Source organism: Salmo salar, chromosome 26 (genome assembly GCF_965601325.2).
Source record: "Salmo salar chromosome 26, fSalSal1, whole genome shotgun sequence".
In the NCBI taxonomy this organism is placed as follows: domain Eukaryota; kingdom Metazoa; phylum Chordata; class Actinopteri; order Salmoniformes; family Salmonidae; genus Salmo; species Salmo salar.
The window spans coordinates 6317634-6339355 of NC_138316.1; the positions used below are offsets into that span (position 1 = coordinate 6317634).

General features: G+C 43.8%; 1 protein-coding gene across 1 annotated transcript in view; it reads left to right on the top strand.

Moving 5' to 3' along the window:
- The window catches only part of LOC106587057 (protein kinase C-binding protein NELL1), a 510579-nt gene that overhangs the window by 449626 nt on the left and 39231 nt on the right, over nucleotides 1-21722 (top strand). The window contains exon 15 of the mRNA XM_014174942.3: nucleotides 9804-9899. Coding sequence (XP_014030417.3) covers nucleotides 9804-9899 — 96 coding nt within the window. The remainder of the gene's footprint in view (nucleotides 1-9803; nucleotides 9900-21722) is intronic.

A 21722-nucleotide genomic window follows, 5' to 3' on the forward strand; every position in this document is an offset into this window, starting at 1 on the left:
AGCATCTGGTAAATGACTAAAATGTAAATGTAAAATGTCCTATAATTTTTCTTTCACTTTGAACAAATGGAGTAGGTTGTGTAGGTCAGTAAGAAAAAAAATCTAATGTAATCCTTTTTAGATAAGGCAGAAAAATGGGAAAACTGTGCAAGAGATGTATAGACTTTCACTAGGCACTGACTGTATGAAGCAACTGATAGAACCCCTTTTGGTAATACAGTGCACCTCCAGGCTGTGTTAATGCTATTTGACCAAGAAATAGAGTGATGGAGTGCTGCATCAGATGACCTGGCCTCCACAATCACACGACCTCAACCCAATTGAGATGGTTTGGGATGAGTTGGACCGCAGAGTGAGGGAAAAGCAGCCAACAAGTTCCCAGCATATGTGGGAACTCCTGCAAGACTGTTGGAAAAGCATTCCAGGTGAAGCTGTTTGAGAGAATGTCAAGGCATCAAGGCAAAGGGTGATTATTTGAAGAATCTCAAATAAACAATACATTTTATAACACTTTTTTGTTACTACATGATTCCATATGTGTTATTTCATAGTGTTGATGTCTTCACTATTATTCTACAATGTAGAAAATAGTAAAATAAAGAAAAACCCTTGAATGAGTAGGTGTGTCCAGAATTTGTTAGTGGAGTGCCACCACCACTACTGAGGTGTCAACCACCAAAGCATGTAGGCTAAGAGTAAAGAGAACTTAACGTCCATTATCTAAATCAGTGGTGGAAAAAGTACCCAATTGTCATACTTGAGTAAAAAGTATAGATATCTTTTTAATAGAAAGTTACTCAAGTAAAAGTGAAAGTCGCCCAATAAAATACTACTTGGGTAAAATTATTTGGTTTTACATATACTTAAGTATCAAATGTAATTGCTAAAATATACTTAAGTATCAAATGTAGAAGTAACATTATTTAAAAGCAAACGGCACCATTTTTTTTGCTTTTAGCGATAGCCAGGGTGTCACAGTTGTTGTCGGTGAATGAGGACCAAAACGCAGCAGGTACGTGAATGCTCATCTTGATTTTTAATTATCTTCAAAACCGAACATACAAAACACAAAACACAAAAAACGAACACTCGACAAATAAACAGTCTGGTAAGGCACAAGGCTATACACAGAATAATCACCCACAAATCACACATACAAACACACCCTAATATATGGGACTCTCAGTCAAAGGCAGATAGACAACACCTGCCTTCAACTGAGAGTCCCAACCCCAATCAACCAAACATAGAAACACACAACCTAGACTAACCATAGAATTACTAAACATAAACCAAAACCCGGAATTACTAAATCAAACACCCTTTACACAAAACACACCACCCCGAACCACATAAAACAAATACCCCCTGCCACGCCCTGACCAAACTACAAAACAATTAACCTTATATACTGGCCAGGACGTGACAGTACCCCCCCCTTAAAGGTGCTACCCCAGAAGCACCTTAACAAAAAATAACCCCAAGCAACACCAAAAAAAACCTCCCCTTTTCTAAAGGGAGGGAAGGGAGGGTGGCTGCCGTCAACGACGGCACTGTGCTACACCCCCCCTCCCCAACCCACCTATTTCTGGAGGTGGCTCTGGCTCCGGCCGTTCCAGGCTGTCGGGCCACTCTGGCATCGCCGAGGGGCAGTCGGACCAGTCTGGCATCGCCGGGGGGCAGTCGGGGCAGTCTGGCAATTCGGGACAGTCTGGGCAGTCTGGCATTTCGGGACAGTCTGGGCAGTCTGGCATTTCGGGACAGTCTGGGCAGTCTGGCATTTCGGGACAGTCTGGGCAGTCTGGCAATTCGGGACAGTCTGGGCAGTCTGGCAATTCGGGACAGTCTGGGCAGTCTGGCAATTCGGGACAGTCTGGGCAGTCTGGCAATTCGGGACAGTCTGGGCAGTCTGGCAATTCGGGACAGTCTGGGCAGTCTGGCAATTCGGGACAGTCTGGGCAGTCTGGCAATTCGGGGCAGTTCAGGGCAGTCTGGCCACTCCGGCAGTTCAGGGCAGTCTGGCCACTCCGGCAGTTCAGGGCAGTCTGGCCACTCCGGCAGTTCAGGGCAGTCTGGCCACTCCGGCAGTTCAGGGCAGTCTGGCCACTCCGGCAGTTCAGGGCAGTCTGGCCACTCCGGCAGTTCAGGGCAGTCTGGCCACTCCGGCAGTTCAGGGCAGTCTGGCCACTCCGGCAGTTCAGGGCAGTCTGGCCACTCCGGCAGTTCAGGGCAGTCTGGCCACTCCGGCAGTTCAGGGCAGTCTGGCCACTCCGGCAGTTCAGGGCAGTCTGGCCACTCCGGCAGTTCAGGGCAGTCTGGCCACTCCGGCAGTTCAGGGCAGTCTGGCCACTCCGGCAGTTCAGCGCAGTCTGGCCACTCCGGCAGTTCAGCGCAGTCTGGCCACTCCGGCAGTTCAGGGCAGTCTGGCCACTCCGGCAGTTCAGGGCAGTCTGGCCACTCCGGCAGTTCAGGGCAGTCTGGCCACTCCGGCAGTTCAGGGCAGTCTGGCCACTCCGGCAGTTCAGCGCAGTCTGGCCACTCCGGCAGTTCAGCGCAGTCTGGCCACTCCGGCAGTTCAGCGCAGTCTGGCCACTCCGGCAGTTCAGCGCAGTCTGGCCACTCCGGCAGTTCAGCGCAGTCTGGCCACTCCGGCAGTTCAGCGCAGTCTGACCACTCCGGCAGTTCAGCGCAGTCTGACCTCTCTGGCGACTGTTGACTGGCGGGCAGCTCTGACGACTGTTGACTGGCGGGCAGCTCTGACGATGACTGTTGACTGGCGGGCAGCTCTGACGATGACTGTTGACTGGCGGGCAGCTCTGACGATGACTGTTGACTGGCGGGCAGCTCTGACGATGACTGTTGACTGGCGGGCAGCTCTGACGATGACTGTTGACTGGCGGGCAGCTCTGACGATGACTGTTGACTGGCGGGCAGCTCTGACGATGACTGTTGACTGGCGGGCAGCTCTGACGATGACTGTTGACTGGCGGGCAGCTCTGACGATGACTGTTGACTGGCGGGCAGCTCTGACGATGACTGTTGACTGGCGGGCAGCTCTGACGATGACTGTTGACTGGCGGGCAGCTCTGATGATGACTGTTGACTGGCGGGCAGCTCTGATGATGACTGTTGACTGGCGGGCAGCTCTGATGAAGACTGTTGACTGGCGAGGCTGGGTTGACGCACTTGTAGCCTGGTGCGTGGTGCTGGTACTGGGCTTACCAGATTATGTACACGCACCTCCAGGCTAGTGCGGGGAGCGGGAACAGGACGAGTCGGACTGGGTTGACGCACTTCCGGGTCCGCACGAGAGACAGGAGCTGGAAACCCAGGGCTATGGAGGCGCACAGCCGGTCTAGATCTTACCTCCTGCACAACCCGCCTTGGCTGGATGGAACTAGTAGCCCTGTACGAGCGGGGTGCTCGTACAGGGCAGACTGGGCTGTGCAGGGGCCTGATGGTAGCCGTGCGTAGAGCGGGAGTTGGGTAGCCTGGTCCTCGGAGGCGTACCGGCGACCAGATGCGCTGCGCAGGCATCCTCCTACCAGGCTGGATGCCCGCTCTAGCACGGCACCTGCGAGGGGCTGGAATAACGCGCACCGGACTGTGCGTGCGTATGGGTGAGATAGTGCGCTCCTCAGCGAAACATAGCGCTCTCCACCCCATACGCTCCTCCATATAACCACGAGTAGCTGGCTTCCGGCTCTTCTTACGCCTAGCCAAACTACCCGTGTGCCCCCCCCCAAAAATTTTCTTGGGGGTGCCTCTCGTGCTTCTCCTTCAGCGCGTACTTGGCCTCGTACCACCGCCTCTCTGGCTTGGCTGCCTCAATTTCCCACTGCGGGCGTCGATAATCCCCAGCCTGGTACCAAGGTCCGGCCCCGTCCAGAACTTCCTCCCAAGTCCACTTCTCCCGCCAGTCCAACTCGAACTCCGTCTGCTCCTTCCTCTGCTGCTTGGTCCTTTGGTGGTGGGTGATTCTGTCACAGTTGTTGTCGGTGAATGAGGACCAAAACGCAGCAGGTACGTGAATGCTCATCTTGATTTTTAATTATCTTCAAAACCGAACATACAAAACACAAAAAACGAACACTCGACAAATAAACAGTCTGGTAAGGCACAAGGCTATACACAGAATAATCACCCACAAATCACACATACAAACACACCCTAATATATGGGACTCTCAATCAAAGGCAGATAGACAACACCTGCCTTCAACTGAGAGTCCCAACCCCAATCAACCAAACATAGAAACACACAACCTAGACTAACCATAGAATTACTAAACATAAACCAAAACCCGGAATTACTAAATCAAACACCCTTTACACAAAACACACCACCCCGAACCACATAAAACAAATACCCCCTGCCACGCCCTGACCAAACTACAAAACAATTAACCTTATATACTGGCCAGGACGTGACACAGGGGCACACTCCAACACCAAGACATTATTTACAAAAGATGCATTTGTGTTTAGTGAGTCTGCCAGACCATAGGCAGTAGGGATGACCATGTGTTCTCTTGATAAGTGTGTGAATTTCACAATTTTCTGGTCCTGCTAAGCATTGAGAATTGAACAATTACTTTTGGTTGTCAGGGAAAATGTATGGAGTACAGTATTTTCTATAGGAATGTAGTGAAGTAAAACTTGTCAAAAATATAAATAGTAAAGTACAGATAAGTAAAAATACTACTTAAGTAGTTTTTTGGGGTAAGTACTTTATACCACTGATGTAAATGACTGCTGACACGCCTCCATTACTACTGACGAATGTATTTATGATAATATATCTGGGACCACTCTATAAAATCTGACCGTGCTCTCCCTGCTCTCCTCCGACATTAATTTGTGTTTGAACAGAGCGAGTCGGTCGGGCTTGGCTTTCCCCTCTCCGTCTGACCCCCTAATTTATGCTTCCAATTAGAGATAAGGATCATAAGGAAGAGGGCTGACAATCTCTTAATACAGCACATTAAAGGGATGTGCAACAGTCATCCCAGCACTAATTAAGTCAATTCCATTTCCTAGCGTGGAATCGTAATGCAATTATTTGTTTGGTGGATTTGGAGGAACTCGGAATTACAGGAATTTCCATTGGTCGCTCAACAAGCATGAACGGGCCAATTTTCAAGGAGCTGTGATGATTCAGTCGGTTCCTACACCACCCGGTGCTGGAAAGCAATCTAGGACTCTAATCGAAAGTCAAATAGCAAAGCTGTGTATATAAGCGTGTCTCCAAAAGTAGTGAATCAGCAACAGGCTCAGGTAGGCAGTGGGATGGTTGAGCTGGAGGTCACTGGAGCTGCTGTGGGGGAGGGAATCTCTCCCTTACACCCCATTTATGCTGATTGCAGTAAAATTATAATTAGACAAGTAGATACACTGAGTCAATATAAGTGTCATTCATTCTAAAAGTGCGAGGTGTATTAGTACAATCAGGCTCTCAATGAGGGGCCTGATATAACTTATTTCTAAGGGGATCCAGTCAAATGAACAGCACTAATGGGTTTTGGCACAGTGCTGCATGGTTGTTTATTGCACTGATGTATCAGTTTGTATATTTAGAATGCTTTTATACTGAAACCGGGGTGATCATTATGTGAGCAAATGGATGGTGAGGGGGCCTGTGTGAGGAGGCCTGTGTGTTTATGTAGTGTGTGTGTACACGCACACATGCAGTAAAACGTGTACACACACAACACTATAAAGAGTTTTTTTCCCATTTAGACTCATCCTTCAAATCCTGTCATTAATTAAACTTACTGAAAGAAATTGAGACCTGCACACTGTCAAACTTTTCTCCACTAACTTTTTTTGCACAATGGTGTCACTAAGTGCTTACAGAACCCAGCCTTCCCTTCCTCTACCATGCCCTTTTTCTATCTAGCTCTGATTGATTGGATGTTCTGGTCCTGAGGCTTCAGTGTGTTAGTAGAACAGGTTTGTGAACTCAGCCCCAGGACCAGCTGGATGAGAGGACTATTTTCTTTGCTCAGCTCTGGGCATTGCAGGCCTTGGTATGAGAGGGGGTCACTGTATTTGAGATGTTTCCAAAAATTAATTGCTCTTTATTGAGTTTTTATTATAAGTGGATATTGGCCTAATTCTGCCCTGCATGCATTGTTTGTAGGTTTCGTGTAGCAGAATCTTACAAAACTCTACATGCAGGATTTCAATTGGGTGTTTGCCCCATTGTGTGATATCTTGTTTTGCAAGTGGACCCCACATCTCACTGGCATAAGTTGCAATTGGTTCAATGACACATTCAATTAGTTTTAGCCAAATTTGAATAGGTATTATCATTTCAATTGTTTTTTAATGGCGTAGAATGCCCTTCATGCTTTCTCTCTGTTCATTCACTGCCTCATTATGGTGTCCAGTTGAGCTTATTTTTAAACCTAAGTAATTGTAGTGTGTGCAGTACTCTCTGTTTTTTGTAGCAATTGAGAACTTTGGCCTAATTCCCTGAGATCTGGACCTTCTCTGGAAAATCATTATTTTTGTCTTTTGGGGGTTTACTGCCAGTACCCAGGTCTGGCAGTACTGCTCTACCAGGTCCAAGCTCTGCTGTAGGCCATGCGCTGTGGGTGACAGCAGGCACAAGTCATCTGCGAAGAACAGGCATTTAACCTCTGAATTGTGGAGACTAACACCAGGGGCTGAGGATTTTTCTAGAAAAGTGGGAAATTCATTGATGTAAATATTGAACAGTACATTGATTTAATTGTCATATGTTTTACCACCTACACCATTTTCAATAACTTTGTAGAACAGTCCTGTATGCCAAATAGAATCAAATTGGTTTTGGAAGTTGATAAAGCAAGCGTACATTTTGGTGGATATGTTTATCTATCAGGGTGTGTAGGGTGTAAATATAATCGGTCGTGGGATGTTTTGGTATAAATCCAATTTGGTTTTTACCCAAGACATTGTGCATATTAAGGACGTTTAGAACTCTTACATTTATGATACTACAGAAAACCTTTCCCAGGTTACTGTTCACACAAATGCCTCTAATTGTTAGGGTCAAATTTGTCTCTGTTCTTAAATTTTGGGGTTATGAGTACTTGATTCCAGATATCAGGGAAATAACCTACACTCAGGATCAAATTAAACAGTTTTAATATAGCCAATTGAAATTTTGCACTAGTGAATTTGAGCATCTCATTTAGGATGTCATCAGGTCCGTAATTGGGGAGTCCAATAGATTTTGATTGTCCTTTATAGCTTTTTGTAAGCCATTCAACCTCTCATGAATTTGTCATTGTTCTGCGTTTGCATCAGTTTGAACGGTGTTGTAGAGTGTTTTAATATGGGCTGTTCAAATGTCATCATTTTGTATCGCTAATTCCTCTAGTTTCGATTTTTTTGTAGGTTTTTAAAATATGGCCAGAAGTTGTTTGCGTTTATGGTCTTTCCAATTAGTGTCAGCTGCTTGCTGTTGTCCTGTGCTTTTTTGTTTCTGACTGTACATTTATAGAGTTAAAGTTTAACAGTAATTAAGGCTTAATTCACCATTATTTGGGTCTCTGTGCTTTTGGTTTGATAGTGTTCCAAGTTTTTTCCTCATAATTTTACAATCTGCATCAAATCCAGTTGTCATCTGGTGTCTTTGAAAAAAAAATGTTTTTAATCAATTGCAGTTGTGCTTCTTTTGCCGTTAGCCTGAATATATTGTTGATGTTTTATACTGCTTCGACAGAGCTGCAACAGATCCCTTCCGTTTTTGTTGATGGTGCTTTCACTGTTGTTTCTATGGGGAAGATTAAAACAGTTAGAAACAGTATGGCCTGTAATAAAGCTGTTCCCTCGTGTGGTCGTTAGGACAAGTAGTGTTCCTGTGCGCGCATTTGTGTCCCCACAGATGAGCATATTTCCCTGGGCCTGGAAATGGCATGTCTCTTCCACAAGGGTGGGGAATATCTCCTCTGAGTAATATGGGGATTCTGAGGGGGGATATATATTGTGCAAAGGAACACATATTACAAGTACAAGTTCATTTTTCAGTTTTAACCAAATGTGGTATTTACCAATTTTGAGAATCAATTCGATTTTGTAGTTCGGATTTGTACCAAATGATCAACACTCCAGAGACTGCTTCTATTAACAGAGCTGTGTTTCTGTAATGGCACAATTACCTCTCTGTAGCCTACCTTACACCATGTCTCCTGAAGAATGATTAATTCAACATCGTTAAATAGTTTTTTAAACTCCATTCCAAAGGTTGAGTTCATGCCCTGAATGTTCCACATGCTGCAAAAAGAAGGAATAGCAGAAATACAGTAACTACTAAGTTGTTAAGAGTGAGAGAGAACAAATGTTTGCTGTTATCCATGGTTACATTTTTTTTATTCAGTGAACAAGTCAACTTTTAGTACAATAGCTGTGTACGTGCATGCGTGCAGCGTGCGTTTAGAGCAGATGTATTGGAGGAGCTGTTAAATCTCACTCAATCCTACAGAATTCTCCTGTCCTCTGAGGGCCTCCGCATAGCTGCGCTGGTCCTGCTGTTGGGCCCTGTGGAGGGGAGGGGGGCCAGGTCTGGGCCGGGGGCTGCCTCTCTGGTCTGGTAGAGGTGGTGGTCTGGTGTGGGGTAGTAAGCTGGGACTGCTCCAGTCTGGCTGCGCCGATGGAGGTGGTGATGCTCTGGTGGTGGGTGGGGCCTGTGGGGTGCTCTGGGTCTGATGGGGCGTTGAGTGGGCCTGGGGCTCCTTGGTGGTGCATTGGTTTGGTAGGGGTCTCTGGGTGTTCCTCTGTCTAGTGCGGTATGGGGTGTGGTCTACCAAGTGCTACTTCCTTTAGAGACATGGCAACCATCGCTACTGTCTGCTTCCTCAGGTGGGAGTGGTCATGGAGGTGCTCTGGGGTGACTGTTGGGTGGTGAAGAACTTGCATGTTCGTGAGTAAGCCACACCCTCTGGTGATGTCAGCATTGACTTTTTGAATGGTACGGTGATGAAAGTCTTTGCCGGGCAGCAGAGGAGATGGTGATGTGGGAGTTGGAGAACTACTCAGAGGCCCTCTCTGCTACTCTGTTGACCAGGCTGCCTACTCTCTCCTGCTCCTCTCACAGGTTGTTTGTGCCGGTGTGAATAATAGTGTGGCCTGGTGTGCCAAAGTCATCCTGCGTTTCTGGGCACCATATTTTGGACACCTTGTAGTGGTGGAAGAGTTTATCCTCTTGGATGAATTTCCCATTTGAGTCAATGAGGATGGTCACCTCAGTGGGTTTTTACCAGAGTAGTGGGTTTACGGTGTAGGGCTGGGGCTGGGGTACACAGGTCCTGTGTACAAGGAGGGGTGTGTCACGGGGGGCTAGAGAGCTTCTCTCTGTAGTACGTGTCCCCATGTGAGCCTCCTTGCTGACTGGGGGTGTGGGTAAAGGGCAGTCGGTATGGGGGGTGGTGAGGGGCTGCAGCTTCTCTCTAGGAGTCTCTATAGTCTGTTCTCTGTGCTGCAGCCCCCTCTTATTGACAGAACTCCTTTGCCATCTCTTCCTTTACCTGCACTAGCTCTCTCCTTCCTTTTACCTCCTCAAGCGCTCTGGTAAGGCTCTCTCTCAACTCCTGGTTCTTCAGTTGGGTCCTGCGCTGGTTGATCTGGTCCTGTAGAAGCTCTGTGTCTGGGCTGGAGCTGGTGTAGCTGGGATGCTGCTCCTTTAGCTCAGTAACTCATTCCTCTAACAGAGCCAGCCTGTCTTTCAGTAGCCTGATGTTGGTGCTTCTCTCTCTCTCTCGCTCTCCCTGCTTCTTTCTCTATCTCTCTCTCTACTTTCTCTCTCTTTCTTTCCAGCATTCTGCGAGGAGGGGTGTAGGAGCGGAGGTACCTGTGTGTCGCCCAACACCTGTGTCTGCCCCTCAGGCTTCACGGGACTCCACTGTGAGACAGGTATGACTGTAGTAGCACACTGTAAAAATATATATATATGTTGATTGAACATACAATTGTATGGCAACCAGCTGCAATAGGATTGTGAGTTTGCTCAACAAAATAGTAGTGACTTTGATTCAACGTACAACTGTAAGTGTAAGGCAACCAGCTGCAATAGGTTTGTGAGTTTGCTCAACATGTGGCCATATAGCTGAACCTACATATATTCTCAAGTTGAATTGTATGTTCACTCAACTTTGAATTTTAGGTTGAGTGAATATGGAATTCAGTTTAAGAATCGAGTCTACCTTATTTGCATATTTCCCAGAGTGCCTTGCATTTATAGTGAATTGTAGTTACCATTTGTTAGCAACAGAGACATAGTTTTTGTATGGTTTTCAAAGTGATTGTTATCTTTAAACTCTATATGACAATACATTACATACAGTGTACAAAACATTAGGAACACCTTCCTAATATTGAGTTGCACCCCCTATTGCCATCAGAACAGCCTCAATTTGATTGAACATGGACTCAACAAGGTGTCGAAAGCATTCTTCAGAGATGCTGGCTCATATTGACTCCATTGCTTCCCGAGTGGCACAGCGGTCTAAGGCATTGCATCTCAGTGCTAGTGGCGTCACTACAGACCCTGGTTTGATCCCGGGCTGTATCACAACCGGCCGTGATCGGGAGTCCCATAGGGCGGTGCTGTTCTTGACATACCAAACTGTGCGTCTGGCACCTACTACCATACCCGTTTCAAAGGCACTTAAATCGTTTGTCTTGCCCATTCACCCTCTGAATGGCAAACATACACAATCCATCTCAATTGTCTAAAGGCTTAAAAATCCTTCTTTAACCTGTCTCCTCCCCTTCATCTACACTGATTGGATTTAACAAATGACATCAATAAGGGATCATGGATTCACCTGGTCAGTATGTCATGGAAATGTGTTCCTAATGTTTTTTACACTCAGTGTATATCAAAAGGCCTTTATTCAAGGGCCTAGTTACACCCTAGCAAAGTGGTCTTGAACAAGCCACATCAAGCCTACAAGTCACATTATGCTGGCTTGCAAAGTGATGTGTAATTCATATTGGAGTGAGGATATCCAACAATAGAGAATAGAGAAGAAAAATACATGTTTAGAACTGATAATTGATCGCATGGTGCAAGAATTAATGCAATTAATTGAATATTGAATGTTATGTGGACACAGCTTTGTAGAACCCAAACATACCTAAACATGAATCGTTTGGGGGGCTGCAGTTCGATACTGTGCATATCACTCTCACGGCAGTCATGTAGTGGAAGAATGAGAGAAGTTGATACTCGCGACTGGTGACTGGCTGGTGTGGGAGCACAGCGTGATGACTCAATCATGATTTATGACATTGTTTGGATGACTGACCATTTGTGACCAACCGCCTTAATTCAGTCTTATGTAACAACATTTGAAATTGTGTTTTTTAAATTGGATAAACGCAGAGACAGAGCTACAACATGGTATATCATACACTGCATTTGAGGAACAATGGGAAAGTAATTCTGCTATGAAAGTTGATAAACTTGTAACCCTGCTTTTGAGAAAATGGCCCTTGAAAGTTTTGGTACCTACTGGAGAGCTCTTCTTTGTCTACACACATTCAGCATTGTTCATACACTCTTAAGCCAGCCCCAGCCATCTCTTTAAGGATTCACAGCAGGCTGTATCACAACCGGCTGTTTTTGGGAGTCCCATAGGGCGGCGCACAATTGGCCCAGATTTGGCCGGGGTAGGCCGTCATTGTAAATAAGAATTTGTTCTTAACTTGTTGGGGCTACAGGTTAGCAATGAACCCCGAGTTGGGATTGCTAACAAGGCTGGAAATTCAAAACATCAAAAATCTAATAATTTCAATTTCTCAAACAATCAACTATTTTACACAATTTAAAAGATAAACATCTCCTTAATCTAACCACATTGTTCGATTTTCAAAGAGGCTTTACGGCAAAAGCATAAAGTTAGATTATGTTAGGACAGTACATAGCCACAAAAGTACAAACATCCATTTTCAATTCAAGGTCAGGCGTCACCAAAAGCAGAAACCAGCTAGAATTATGTACTAACCTTTGTCAATCTCCATCAGATGACACTCCTAGGACATTATGTTATACAATACATGCATTTTTTGTTCCATCAAGTTCATATTTATTTCCAAAAACAGCATTTTACAGTAGCGTGAAATTCAGATTTTTTTCTTCTCTGAAATGCTTCCGGTGAACATAACAAAATTACTATTCGAAAACATTGGTAAATTATAATATTGTCATTCAAAGAATAATATATTATCATCTCGTAATTGCTACCGAATGGCCAGATCTCAAAATAACTTTACTGGGAAATCACATTTTGCAATAAACGGGGTGCTATGCTAAGAACAACAGGCTATGCTATACAGTTAGCATCATCTAAAATCGATAATTTACATTGTAAATATCCCCTTACCTTTGATTATCTCCATCAGAAGGCAGGCATCCCAGGTCCGGAAGGCATCCCAGGTCCGGAACAAATGTGGTTTCTTTTGACAAAGTTCATAATTTATGTCCAAATAACACCAAGTACTTAGCGTTCATTATGCTCCCACAAAACGTGGTGGGGGGAGTGTAAAATCACGCCGAAAAGCTAAAAAAACCTAGTAAATAATCTATTAACGTTCGTTCAAACATGTCAAATGTTGTTTAGCATTAATCTTTTGGTCCATTTTTAACGTTAAACATCAGTAATATTTTCACACAACCTATCCTATGTCTAGATAAACAATGATGACAAACTCACGCTTCTCAGATTTATGCGCAGGCGCAAAAAAATGAAGTGATGACATGTCAACTTCCTTGGATTCTAATTTGCTCTCTGTTTATCATAGACGCTTCAAACAACTTTATAAAGATCGTTGACATCTAGTGGAAGCCGTAGGTGTTGCGAAATGAATCCTTTCTCACTATGGTATCTATAAAACAAAGACACTAAATAGTACAGTCACAAAATTCAAAAATTTTTTAAATCTATTTTTCACAGGTTTTTGCCTGCAATATGAGTTTTGTTATACTTACAGACACCATTCAAACTGTTTTAGAAAATTCAGAGTGTTTTCTATCCGAATGTGTTAATAATATGCATATCCTAGCTTCTGAGTTGGTGTAGGAGGCAGTTAAAAATGGGCACATATTTTTTTCAAAATGTCTCAATACTGCCCCCGAGCCCCAACAGGTGTTCTTAACTGACTTGCCTAGTTAAATAAATAAAACATATTTAAATTTCATTAATGTAAATGCCAGAAGTTTGATTTTAAAATATACTGCTCAAAAAAATAATGGGAACACTTAAACAACATATCCTAGATCTGAATGAAAGAAATAATCTTATTAAATACTTTTTTCTTTACATAGTTGAATGTGCTGCCAAAAAAATCACACAAAAATAATCAATGGAAATCCAATTTATCAACCCATGGAGGTCTGGATTTGGAGTCACACTCAAAATTAAAGTGAAAAACCACACTACAGGCTGATCCAACTTTGATGTAAAGTCCTTAAAACAAGTCAAAATGAGGCTCAGTAGTGTGTGTGGCCTCCACGTGCCTGTATGACCTCCCTACAACGCCTGGGCATGCTCCTGATGAGGTGGCAGATGGTCTCCTGAGGGATCTCCTCCCAGACCTGGACTAAAGCATCCGCCAACTCCTGGACAGTCTGTGGTGCAACGTGGCGTTGGTGGATGGAGTGAGACATGATGTCCCAGATGTGCTCAATTGGATTCAGGTCTGGGGAACGGGCGGGCCAGTCCATAGCATCAATGCCTTCCTCTTGCAGGAACTGCTGACACACTCCAGCCACGTGAGGTCTAGCATTGTCTTGCATTAGGAGGAACCCAGGGCCAACCGCAACAGCATATGGTCTCACAAGGGGTCTGAGGATCTCATCTCGGTACCTAATGGCAGTCAGGCTACCTCTGGCGAGCACATGGAGGGCTGTGCGGCCCCCCAAAGAAATGCCACCCCACACCATGACTGACCCACCGCCAAACCGGTCATGCTGGAGGATGTTGCAGGCAGCAGAACGTTCTCCACGGCGTCTCCAGACTCTGCACGTCTGTCACATGTGCTCAGTGTGAACCTGCTTTCATCTGTGAAGAGCACAGGGTGCCAGTGGCGAATTTGCCAATCTTGGTGTTCTCTGGCAAATGCCAAACGTCCTGCACGGTGTTGGGCTGTAAGCACAACCCCCACCTGTGGACGTCGGGCCCTCCTGGAGTCTGTTTCTGACCGTTTGAGCAGACACATGCACATTTGTGGCCTGATGGAGGTCATTTTGCAGGGCTCTGGCAGTGCTTCTCCTGCTCCTCCTTGCACAAAGGCGGAGATAGCGGTCCTGCTGCTGGGTTGTTGGCCTCCTCCACGTCTCCTGATGTACTGGCCTGTCTCCTGGTAGCGCCTCCATGCTCTGGACACTACGCTGACAGACACAGCAAACCTTCTTGCCACAGCTCGCATTGATGTGCCATCCTGGATGAGCTGCACTACCTGAGCCACTTGTGTGGGTTGTAGACTCCGTCTCATGCTACCACTAGAGTGAAAGCACCGCCAGCATTCAAAAGTGACCAAAACATCAGCCAGGAAGCATAGGAACTGAGAAGTGGTCTGTGGTCCCCACCTGCAGAACCACTCCTTTATTGGGGGTGTCATGCTAATTGCCTATAATTTCCACCTGTTGTCTATTCCATTTGCACAACAGCATGCGAAATGTATTGTCAATCAGTGTTGCTTCCTAAGTGGACAGTTTGATTTCACAGAAGTGTGATTGACTTGGAGTTACATTGTGTTGTTTAAGTGTTCCCTTTATTTTTTTGAGCAGTGTATATATTTTATTTATATTCTGGCTTCTCAATCCAAAATTGACATTACGGTAATTTCTGAAACTTATTTGAATAATTGTATGCTGAACTCTGTCTCTCTCTGGTTATAATGTTTTAAGATCAGACAGAATTGACAGAGGTGGGGGTGTTGCCATATTTACAAAGGACAATTTAAATATTTCTTTATCTCTTGCTACCTCTGTCCTTAAGCAGTTTGATTGTCTCGTTCTTAATGTGGGCCTTGGTCATATTAACCAGCTGGTACTAATAGGAGTGTATTGCCCTCCCTCTGCACCCTTATTTGCTCTTAACAATTTATCTGAATCACTATCTAAATATGGTAAATCTGAACTATTAATTAAGAGTGATTTTAATATTGATTGGAGGACGCCAGTGTTTGATACGCTGAAAGATATTTGCCCTGAAATAAACCTGTCTCAGCTGATAACTGAGCCTACACGGCCGAATCCTAAAGATCCATCCATTTACCCTGATTGATTTTGACAAATACTCCAGATAAATACAGTATGTTGCTAGTGGGGTTTTCCCACTGGATTTTTGACCATTACCCAGTTATCGGTGTCAGAGATGTGAAAATGCATAAATCTAAGCCTCGCTCTTGCTGTGGGTGATTCTTTGATCCATGACACCATACTGTAAACATCTGGCCCTTCTTTGGGACACTGTGTTAACAAACCTCCAAACGAGCTTCGATGCCATACAACACTCCTTCCGTGGCCTACAACTGCTCTTAAATGCAAGTAAAACTAAATGCATGCTCTTCAACCGATCGCTGCCAGCGCCCGCCCAGCATCACTACTCTGGACGGTTCTGAATTAGAATATGTGGACAACTATAAATACCTAGCTGTCTGGCTTGACTGTAAACTCTCCTTCCAGACTCATATTAAACATCTCCAATCCAAAATTAAATCTACAATCGACTTCCTATTGTTACGAACCGGCTCAGAGTTCGCAACAAAAGGGAGACAACGTGGAGACAAGGAGTATCAAAATATATATTTATTAAATAAAGTAACTAAGTAATTAACAATGGTGTGTGTAATCAGTAATCAGTAGTGTGAGTGTTTTGCATACCTGAATGTAATAATGCAGAGTGTTGAAAGGTGCCCAAAGCAAACAACCAAAATACCACAACCAAAAACAACAAGGTGTCTGCATGGAGAGAGTCTTCCCAATGAATGTGGAAGAGGTGCCTTTATCCTGGGACACACCCGGGCCCAGGTGTTTCCCATGTAGCTGACGACCCTCCCAACTCCGCCCACAGGCATCCTAATAAGGAAACAAGAACAAAGAGAGAGAATACGGCAGACAGAGTGGGAGGGTCGTCACACTATTTCACAACAAAGCCTCCTTCACTCATGCTACTAAACATACCCTTGTAAAACTGACTCTCCTGACAATCCTTGACTTCGGCAATGTCATTTACAAAATAGTTTCCAACACTCTACTCAGCAAATTGGATGCCGTCTATCACAGTGCCATCCGTTTTGTCACCAAAGCCCCATATACTACCCACCATTGCGACCTGTATGCTCTCGTTGGCTGGTCCTCGCAATATATTCACCGCCAAACCCACTGGCTCCAGGTCATCTATAAGTCTTTGCTAGGTAAAGCTCCGCCTTATCTCAGCTCACTGGTCACCATAGCAACACCCACCCGTAGCACGCGCTCCAGCAGGTATATTTCACTGGTTGTCCCCAAAGCCAACACCTTCTTTGGCTGCCTTTCCTTCCAGTTCTCTGCTGCCAATGACTGGAACGAATTGCAAAAATCACTGAAGTTGGAGACTTATATCTCCCTCACTAACTTCAAGCAGCTTACCGATTGCTGCAGCTGTACACAGCCCATCTGTAAATAGCCCATCCAACCTACCACCTACCTCATCCCCATATTTGTTTTGTTTTTTCTGCTCTTTTGCACACCAGTATTTCTACTTGTACATCCTCATCTGCACATCTATTACTCCAGTGTCAATTGTTAAATTGTAATTACTTCGTCACTATGGCCTATTTATTGCCTTACCTCCTTACTTAATTTGCACACACTGTATACAGATTTTCTATTGTGTTATTGACTGTATGTTTGTTTATCCCATGTTGTAACTCTGTGTTGTTGTTTTTGTCGCACTGCTTTGCTTTATCTTGGCCAGGTCGCAGTTGTAAATGAGCACTTGTTCTCAACTGGCCTACCTGGTTAAATAAAGGTCAAATAAATAAAAGATGTAATGTCATCACTGTGAGGAACTTTGAAAAATCTTGTGAACATTTTTTTTTGTACATGATCTTTATTTTAGTGACCTTGATTGTATCTCAGCTATCCCTGAACCTGATTTTAGCTTTAAGCTTTTTTGTAAATTTCTAGCTTTTTTGCAAATGTCTTCAATACTCTTGTAGATAATCATGCCCCCTTAAAAACCCGGAGAGTTAAAAGGTAGATCGAATGCCTGGTTCATTCCTGAATCATCCTAAGTCATTCATCAGGGAAATGTTGCCTGGGTCAAGGCCAGGAACACAGGTTTATGCCTGGATTGGCAATCTGAGGAATCAATGTAGAAGACTGATCAAAAAGGCTAAATCGGATAATTATGTAACCACTCTTTCTGATTTTAAGGGGAACCCGGCTACATTCTGGAAAACTGTAAGGGTTGCACTTCCTCCTCTCTGCCCCAACAAATTAATTCAGCTTCTGGCCCCAAGGACAAAAATGACATTGACGAATTTAATCCACATTTTATTTCACTGGGCTATCTTTTTGAAAGAGCGTCTAACCCTTTTCTAATAGTGGTCTAAACGCCAATTTGGGAATTTTGCAGATTGACTCGGAAAATGGTATTGAGGTTTTTGCATTTTGGCAATTCACAAGAAAAATAAGGACTTGATGCCTTAATTGCTATAGATACCAAGAAATCCACAGGGTCTGCTCAAGTGTGCTGCCCCCTCATTTGCTGGCTGAGTAACCCATATCTTAAATCTAACATTGTTATCAGGAAATATTCCTAACGAATGGAAAAGGTTTAGGCCAGGACACAGCACTATCACAGAAACTATTGTGCTGCCTTGTTTGTGGACCTGTCAAAAGCGCTTGATACTGTTGATCATGCAATGGCCTGGGCTCTGACACCTGTTTTATGATTATCTGTTGAAGCATTATCGATACCAGGACCTGCTCTTTTCACTATTTATATAAATGCTATTGAACAATCTGTAAAAAAATTAATAATTGTATGTATATGCGGATGATACTATTATGTATGCAATTACCCCGACTGCTGACCTGGCTGTGACAAGGCTACAGTCCGATTTTGCAGGAAGCCCTTACTTATTTTAAAACTCGTGTTTATGGACAACTGAACACATGTTGTTTTCAAGTTCTCATAAGATTGTATCAGATGGATTCCATATTCACTCATCGGATGGTTCTGTAATCGAACAGGTCCCTGCATACAAATACCTTGGTATTTGGATTGATAATGATTTATTGTTTAAAAAACATGCTAATGAGCTTGTTTAAGAAACTAAGATTTATATATATATATATATTTTTTTTTTTACAGAAACAGATCTTGTGTCTCTCTAGTCAGCAGGAGGCAGATTGTGCAGTCAACCTTTCTATCGGTTCTTGATTATGGTGATACTATTTATCAAAGTGCAGGAGACAGTGTTATTACTCATCACTGTATTCTTTACCGAAAGGTTTGCTGGACCTCTTTGAAGTCACGTAGATCACATCATTATGCCCTTTTTTGTTTGAAAAGCCCTGCTCCACAACCTACCGACTTACCTAACTTCACTGTTAATAAGAATCGAATGACAAGTTATCAAACCTGTTGGTTGGTTAACTCTGGAGACTCCTTTGGTGTCTACAGAGTGAGGTCAGACTTTCATGTTCCACATGTTTGTAATGATCTCCAAAATAAATGTCTATTAAATGCGTTAGTGTCCCTAGGGCAGTTCAGGCAGTTGACAGATGATTTTTATAATGAAGAATGTATTTGTTTTAATTGACTGTGTTTTGTGTATGTTGTGTATATTTATGTTTGTCTGTGCAATATGTGTTGACCCCCTTTAATATGTGAGTTGTAAAAGACGGTCTGTAATTGTCTCTTGATCTCCTCAGACCATTCAGCATTGTCAAGTGGGAGCAGTTGATTTGTCTTGTGATCGACTTGAAACTCTTGGCCTGGAACGTAGTACTTAAGGATCTCTGTTTCTCCATCACCCACTCCACCCCCCTCATGGGCTCTTCGTCGAAACAGTCCCCCCTTGTGGTTTCAACTTGGACGGTTTTCCCGAGATGTGAACCACAATGTAGAAGTGACCACGAATTGTCCTTTTGGTGGCTGCGTTTCCCGACCACCTCGTTCGGTTGGCATCTTGGTTGACCTAGGCAATAACTTTGCGACAAGGTTAAATCCACATGACATTCGAGCAATACACCATTTCATCTCCTTTTCTATGAGTGGACACCGTGGTACTTAATTTGTCGTGATATGCCAGACTGTTCATGGCAGTTTAATACAAATTTGAAATAATTATTGAAGTTTACAACAATAGGTAAATTCATTCTGGTTACCACACCTTAACTTTCTAAGTGGACATTTTGGATAAATTACTCTATTAGGACACTTGTCTAATTGTCCTAACACACACACCAAGGGCAATGAAACCAAGGATCATGGTCGTGGACAAAATACTGTCAGGCATTGTCCACGAGCAGGTGACGGGCAAGTATTTGCGCGCCGTTGTCAGCGGGGTTGATTACCAGGCCGTCATTAAGTTGACTAAGATCAATGACCATTTACCTCAAACAATTTGGTCTTGAATGGTAGGTGCCAATTCAAGAGTGCATTTTGCAAAGGCATCAGGAATTTCTATCTCAGTGTCCAGTCTGTCCCAGGGCAGGTGGTACAGAGCTAGATCACCTATGTGGACAATAGCTAAGTGGACTGCCTGGTTTGGAATGGCAATTTGGGTGATTGAGTTATGACGGTCATAGGTCATGGTAATGAACATCTTGGTGCACATCAACAAATTAGGAGTGAGATATATATCTGAGCTTTCCTCCTGGTAGGCTACAATCAGGGGTGTGTTGATTTTCACATAGGTGTCGTCTTGCCAGAACTCTATGTTGAGTACTGTTTTCAACCTGTAGATATTCTCCACATCAATGACGGGGAGCTTCTTGACATTGTGTCTTGGCGGCCTGAATGGCGGCTGTAGCTTCTTTCTTGGCGTTCATGTGGTTCTCACGAAGCTCACGTGCCAGATCCAGTGGGATGCATGGCGCTGAGGATGCAAACACTCTTAAATAAAACAGTCCTGTATCAGCTTATTTTTACAAAGTAAAACGTAAACGAGAATGTTATCAACCTGCAAGGCGCGCGGTCAAATTGTTCAAATGAGCGCCATGCTGATAAATAGGCATAACACAAACTCATCATTACAGTATTGTTGTTCTAAATTAAATTAACGTCTTTACCCTCCTTATCACTCAGTTAGGCCTAATTGAATTCAATTGTGAAGTAAGGTGTCCAATTATCACCCATTCATCCATTTGTCATTCATTCAGTGAGGAGAGAGAGAGAGACGCATTAGCGCCTTGCTGTGTACCAACGTCCTACAGCACATTGTCTTGGCGGATTAAGTTATTAATAGGTGTGAAAAAACAGGTAAAAAGGCTCAGTACTTTAATGTTTGTGATTTCAATATTCTGACAAATGAGCAGTGTAAAATATAAACATTAAGGAAAAGTCAGGGTTGGAGCAGGACATAGCTTTTTTGGGGGGGGCAGATTATAATTGATTTACAAGATCAATTGTCAGTGGCCAGTGGCGTTTCTAGTGTTAATTAGAGTAGAGTGTGTGTGTGTTAACCACCAGTAGTTACAATCTAATTGCCTATGTTCAGAAATGGGCAGACCAGCATGAGCCCTTGGTCCTAGGAAGGCAACATGAGTGGGAAACATGTTTGCTAAAAACATCTGTTTAAATGCTAAGAGATCTTCCATGCCTGGTTTGGTAAGATTATCAAAGTAGGCTGTATGATTTTGACTTATTAGGATCCCCATTAGCCAACGCCAATTGTGACAACTAGTCTTACTGGGGTTCGACACAATGAAAAAGACATTACAGACAAAATAAGAGTTTACAATTTACATACATTAAAAAACATTGACATGAAGTGTGTGTGTGCACCTATCAGTTACACATACAGAAGACATCAAAACTTGGAAATAACACATATAGAATCATGTAGTAACCAAAAAAGTGTTAAACAAATGAAAATATATTTTATATTTGAGATTCTTCAAAGTAGCCACCCTTTGCCTTGATGACAGCTTTGCACACTCTTGGCATTCTCTCAACCAGCTTCATAATGTAGTCACATGAATGCATTTCAATTAACAAGTGTGCCTTGTTAAAAGTTAATTTGTGGAATTTCTTTCCTTAATGCGTTTCAGCCAATCAGTTGTGTTGTGACAAGGTAGGGGTGGTATACAGAAAATAGCCCTATTTGGTAAAAGACCAAGTCCATATTATGGCAAGAAGAGATCAAATAAGCAAAGAGAAATGACAGTCCATCATTACTTTAAGACATGAAGGTCAGTCAATCCGGAAAATTTCAAGAACTTTGAAAGTATCTTCAAGTGCAGTCGCAAAAATCATCAAGCGCTATGATGAAACTGCCTCTCATGAGGACCGCCACAGGAAAGGAAGACCCAGAGTTACCTCTGCTGCAGAGGATAAGTTAGACTTACCAGCCTCAGAAATTGCAGCCCAAATAAATGCTTCACAGAGTTCAAGTAACAGACACATTTCAACATCAACTGTTCAGAGGAGACTGTGTGAATCAGGCCTTCATGGTCGATTGCTGCAAAGAAACTCTACTAAAGGACACCAATAAGAAGAAGTGACTTGTTTG